The sequence below is a fragment of the Heterocephalus glaber genome, unplaced genomic scaffold, assembly GCF_053883595.1.
Source record: "Heterocephalus glaber isolate CG9 unplaced genomic scaffold, H.glaber_assembly_v1.0 deba00001561, whole genome shotgun sequence".
Lineage (NCBI taxonomy): Eukaryota > Metazoa > Chordata > Mammalia > Rodentia > Bathyergidae > Heterocephalus > Heterocephalus glaber.
The window spans coordinates 5,007,235-5,013,234 of NW_028258349.1; the positions used below are offsets into that span (position 1 = coordinate 5,007,235).

Here is a 6,000-nt window from a genome sequence, read left to right on the forward strand (position 1 = left end):
CAATCCTTTAAATTTTTTCTTTTGTGGAATCAATATTTCAGGAAGTGGTTCCATAAAATAAAGACCTTTTATCTAAATTATCTATCACAGACATTAAATACTTTTTGAGAGCAAGAGTTTGTTAATTGCATCTTTCATGTCCTTATTTCTCAGGCTATAAATTATAGGATTGAAAAATGGGGTAAATTCATGTTCAGAGCAGCACAGTTTGTGATAGCTAAAACTTGGAAACAGCCCAAATGCCCATCAACTGGAGACTAGATAAAGAAAATGTGTTTTTTTTATAAAATGGAGTACTACCCAGCCATAAAAAATGAGAAATTAGAGACATTTATAGCTAAGTGGATGCACATTGAGGCAATACTCTTAAGTGAAATAAATAGGACACACATGTATAAATACCGAATAGTTTCTCTGGTGTGAGAAACTGAAAGTGTAAATAAGGACTAAATGTATAATAGGTAATGTGAAATAGGAAGAAAAGGGGCAAAGGGGAAGGAAGTGGGAGGGCTAGGGGAAAGGATAGAAGGGAATGGGATTAATATGAGAAAATGGAAAAATAGGAACAAGATCTTTGTAAATAGTGAGGAATGGGGGGGTTGAAGGGAGGGCTGGGCAAGGGTGAAAAATAAGAACCAAGAGAGATTATGTAAAGGTGCAAATTTCCAATGATGAATGTCATTATATTGTATACCTAAAATGTACCAATGATTAGAATGAATAATCGATAATGTAAAATAGGAAGAAAAGGTCCAAAGGGGTAGGGGTAGTGGGAGGGGCAGGGGAAAGGAAAGAAGGGAAAGGAAAAATGCTGAGAAATGGAAAAAATGGAAATAAAGTCTGTAAATAGGGAAGGGTGGAGGGCGTGAAGGGAGGGCTAGGAATGGGGAAAAAATAAGAACCAAGATGCATTATGTAAAGGTACAATTCCCAATGAGAAATGTAATTGTGTTGTATACCTACAATGTACCAATAAAAGAATTTAATACAAAAAAAATTAATTCTCTCTTACTCTGAGACTACAAAATATCTGAGCAGAGAATATAGTCCAGATATAAATGCATAGTCAAAGAAAATTTACCTGAGGCTACATTTTCATAGAAAAACCTCAAATTGGACAATCTATCCACATTTAACAACTCAAGATTCTGAAACACTGTTCATTTAAGGTTATTTCAATATTATTGAATTAAGAGAGAGGTCAGTGCTACTGTTAGTCATTCCACACACATTTTCTTTCATATTCACTTTTTTTCTTTGAATTAGTTAAAAAACACCAACCCATCTTCCATTATGGAGCATTTCAAAACATTATTCAAAAATAGGAAACAAACTCATTTATCATATTACTAAAAAGAAAAAAAGTGCTGTCTACAGAATTCCTATTTTCAAAAATGTCTCTTTTTTTTCACTTTCAGTACACTTGGAGCCTCATTATCCCAAGACACAGAATTTCTGAGTAGAATCCTACAATTTCAGGCCACATGGGCCCCCGGGGTTTTAGAATTCCAAATTTGGAGCTACTGGGGGAAATGTCAGAGTCAGTTGGTTTTTTAAAGCTCTGTTCCGTTAATCCATACACTTCTCATTTTTCATGCTTTCCTGTTACTGCAGATACACGTAGAGCAAAATTGTTAGACAATATGTTCCCGTTGGTGCTTGCTGGATGGTGTGAGTATGTGTACAAATGGGAGGGAGAGAATGGGGGGAATCTTCAAAACAAAACTTTAAGCTTCTTAAACACAGAAAATATGCTTGCTTTTTATACCTTGTCTTCATGCCTAGAGATAGCTCTTCACATAAGAGATTCCAACAATGACTGTTTTCTAATTGACTGTTTATTTCAAATTCAAAGTGCAAGGAGTGTTTCTGTAACTCCATTTAGATCATCAATTTGCTGAGCAGCTTTTTCTCAAATCTTCTGCCCTTTCCTAGCAGAGAATAAATTCTCTATTTACTGGAAACAGTCTTTTACTGCAGGACCCTCAAAGCCACATTCTTGTGGACATTATTTCATAGCTCAGCAATCCATGTCTGAACATTTATCAGAGGTTCCCTTTATTTTTCCTCTGGCTGAGCTCAGTTTATGGCTTCTTACCCCTTCTGAATGAATTTAATATTGACCACAGCCTCACAACTAGTTTCAGTTCTTCAGATGCTCCCAACATAATTCAATCTCTCTGCAAGGTTCTAAGTTAACCCAAACATTTGTACTTCATTCTTTGTTGTTGTGATTATTTCACTTTTTCTCATATTAGCAGTTTGTGGGACCATATTTCTTCTCTTTCCATGTTTCTCAATTTGTCCTCCACAAGAATCAGTCCATTTTAGTTCTATATTCTGCATATGATTTGATTGATTGATGATTAACTAATCTTTTTGATTAGCAACCTAAAATACACTTGTCAAGTGGATGACTATAGTCAAACACAATCTCAGGGTTACTTGAATTCACCCTTAATTCTTCGGGTGACCCTTCTAACAGCCTCCCTCACCTCCTTGTTACGAAGGGTATAAATAATAGGATTGAGAAAGGGGGTAAGAAAAGCATAAACAAGAGCAATAAATTTGTCTCTGCCCTCAGAATGCACTGCAGGTGGGCCCACATACACAATCCAGGCAGAGCCATAGAATAGCGTTACTACAGTTATATGGGAGGAACAGGTAGAGAAGGCCTTGGCACGACTGGCAGCTGAGGGCAGCTTCAGTACAGCTTTCAAGATGCCTCCATAGAAGCCTAAAATGATTACAAGATTGCTGGTGTTGATCAAGCCAATCACCACGATATAGACCTCAGCATGCCAGCCTGTGTCCACACAGGCCAACTGCATCAGGGGAGCCAGGTCACAGAAGTAATGGGCTACCTCTCTCAAGCAGTAGGGAAGAGTGGCAGTGAGGCTGACTGGAACAAGTGCAGCTGAGAAGCCAGCCATCCAGGTGGCCCCTGCTAAGCATTTCTGTACCTGTCTGCTCATGAGAGCATGGTAGTGGAGTGGGTGACAGATGGCAAGGTAGCGGTCCAGCGCCATGATACAGAATAGGTAACACTCAGTTAGTCCCAAGGAATGGAAGATGTACAGCTGTGTGAAGCACATGGTTGATGAGATGGGTAAACTTCCATGGAGCAAGTTGTACAGCAGGGTGGGTACCGTGGTGCTGACATACCACAGCTCCAGGAAGGACAGCACACTGATAAAGAAGTACATGGGTGTGGAGAGCCCAGAATCTGCCTTAACCAGGACAATGATGAATAAGTTCCCTCCAAGGGTAAGGAGATAAATGCACAGGGTCCCCAAGAAGGCAAGAGATCTTATGGTCCCAGAGATATTGAAACCAGCAAGAATGAATGTCTGGGTCCAGGTGTGATTGATATGATCCATGATTCCTAAGAACAAGGGGTAAAGGCAGAAGATGAATGACTTCAGCATTCTTTCTCCTGAGAAACTTTTCCTGAACCAAAAAAGCAGAATGCAAAAGCCTGAAAGGAACTTAGAGATTATCAAATCAACCCCCTTCATATTGCAAAAGAGGAACTAAATATGAGAAGTCAGAAATTATTTACTCAGAATCTGTTGCTGACAGAGTTGGAGAAGAGTTCAGGTTTCTTACTTCCCAGCAGCACTTGTCCTACAGAGTGCATCAAAGTCTCGGTCTCCAGGCTCTTCTTCCACACTCTCCTGCTAGGTTACAAAAGATAAGAATTTTCTCTTGTTCACCATTCTACATTCCCAAGTGAAATGTTCCAAGATAGTTGAAGATATTTACTCATATCGTATACTCTGTATTCAACAACCAGCCATACTAACCTGTTAGAAAGGAGACATATACTTTTGGGAAGATGACTTCTAAGATTCCCTCAAGGAGACTCTGGAATTTAGCAATGTTCTCATTAAAGAGTGAAGTGGAATAAACAATTGAGGGTCCTCTACTGGCATTTCTTAAAGCTCAGAACTGCAGCACAGACTGAATCATGGAAAAGCAGACAGGACACATTGCTTGGAAGGATCTCAAAGGGAGGCATGGTTAAGTAATTCTTATACATTTGGGGAGAGGAGAGAATGAATGCAGTAAGGCCCATATTATACAGGTCAGGAAGGGCTGTAGTAGGAAAAAAAAATTCTTTAGGAAGTTAATTTTGTAAACTTGTTTTGTCACTTTTTAAACTTGTTTTATCCAAAATGAATACTGGGACTGACCATTTCTCTCCTCTTTACCACACTTGCCTGTTCAACAAAATGAAACCATTTAAATAATTGTTTAAAAAGCTATTTTCGAGTCTCTTTGTCTATGATTCCTGAAAGTTATTAAGGCATTTATCAGATTACTGTGATGTGTGGGCTAGGTCAGTGTTCCCAGGCTTTTATTTCTACACCCTAATTGACCTCACTCAGGAAGGGTCGAAGCCACCTCCTAGTTCTCTTCTTTAGCTACTTTTACCTCTTCTGTACAAGCCCTGCCCATTACCTGACTCTGATGACAATAGTAACTGTTGCATTCACCAGAGTGTCTTTACTGCTCCAAGACACTTTCCTATTTATATTTCTTGTTCCAGGAAGTGTGGGTCTCCCAAGGGCTACCTGCCTTATGTTCCCTGGAGTTGCAAGAACCAGTTCTCAGTATGGGTCCCTCTGAGTCAGGAACTTGGGCACAGGGATGCTTTATTTTGCAAACAACTTTGCGAACCTCAGTTTTGGGTTCTGGGATCTCTTCCCAGGGACATTGCCTTCTCTGGGCCACCAGGAGATTTGCAATTATCATAGAGTGGTCTGTTACAGAGGCAATGTCTCTTGCACCCATCTGTAATTCCAGCACTTTCAGGCCTGAAGAAGAAAGCTTGCAAGTTTGAGCGCAGCCTGGACAACTTAGGGAAACCATGTCTCAAACTAAAATAAAAATAAAACTCTTTGTGAATGTAGCTCCACGGAAGAATGTCCCTGTGTTCTTTCAATCTCCAGTATGAAAAGGAGAGAGAGAGAAAAGAAAAAGAAGGGAAGGAAGGAAGGAAGAGAGAGGGGGAGGGAGGGAGAGAGAAAGAAAGAGAGAGAGAGAGAGGACAAGAAAGGGAACCACTTACATATCATAGAGCGTGGGTATAGAATAACATCTTCACACCCCAAAAGTCAAGATCACCTTCTTGAAAATTCTCTTTACATGGAGATTTTTTTATTCATCACTACTAAATTCATTGTCCCATTAGCACAATCCACAAGTGTACCACCTTTACTTTTCTGTTTACCCTCTCTACCACCTCTTTCCTACAACCACCCTGCTTCCATGGTGTCCATTATTATTTATCCATTTTCCCAATGATTGCTTATTGAAAGGCTCAAACACAGTTATCAATGCAGTGTTCTAAGTCTCTATGAATGTAATTGTTGTTAGTTCTTACTCCACACTTCCTACCATTATTTTTATGATAGAAATCCTCGTGAGGCTAGCCAAATTTTTGACTACATTTAATTATATTCATAACTTTCTTACTTTCATCAAAAGTTATGATTTTAGCATCTGATCTGTGATCTCAGCTAAGTATTATTGCTGAGTGTCCACTTGGATGGATATGGAGTTCAGGGAAACCATAAAAAAACAATTATCTATTGGTAGCGAAGTATTTGAATAATTCACAAATCCAAATGTATTTTGATTTTTCAAAGAGGTCGGGGAAAGCAAGGTGCTAAATTGAATTTATGGCAAGGAGGTAATCATAAAAGCTTCATAATCATCACATTAAATGGGAAGAAAACATTGAATATCCTGATTAACTTAGAAAATTTTTAACAAAAACATTGATTTTTTTGAGTGAGAATAAAAAATATTTGTTTATGAAAGTGCTCATGTAAATTTAGAGATTGGAAATTGTCTTCTCTGTATTTGGAAAGTTTGAGAGTCTCAGGGTTATCCCACATTTGCCCTATATCTCACATCCTCTGGAATACTTGGCAATTCTCCAGAGTGGATATTTGCAAATTTCCTTCACTACATTACTGTACCTCTACCATT

At 38.7% G+C, this 6,000-nt stretch overlaps 1 protein-coding gene across 1 annotated transcript; it reads right to left on the reverse strand.

Moving 5' to 3' along the window:
• Window positions 1-2,441: 2,441 nt before the first annotated feature.
• On the reverse strand, window positions 2,442-3,383 carry LOC101708597 (olfactory receptor 6N1-like). The gene has a single exon (XM_004859142.2). The coding sequence runs from the start codon at window positions 3,378-3,380 to the stop codon at window positions 2,442-2,444; it is 939 nt and encodes a 312-aa protein (XP_004859199.2). The 5' UTR covers window positions 3,381-3,383.
• Between the last annotated feature and the right edge of the window lie 2,617 nt (window positions 3,384-6,000).

What these genes read in the sequence shown, in the direction of transcription:
- LOC101708597 (XM_004859142.2), bottom strand. Translation starts at nt 3,380, where the DNA reads ATGGATCATATCAATCACACCTGGACCCAGACATTCATTCTTGCTGGT.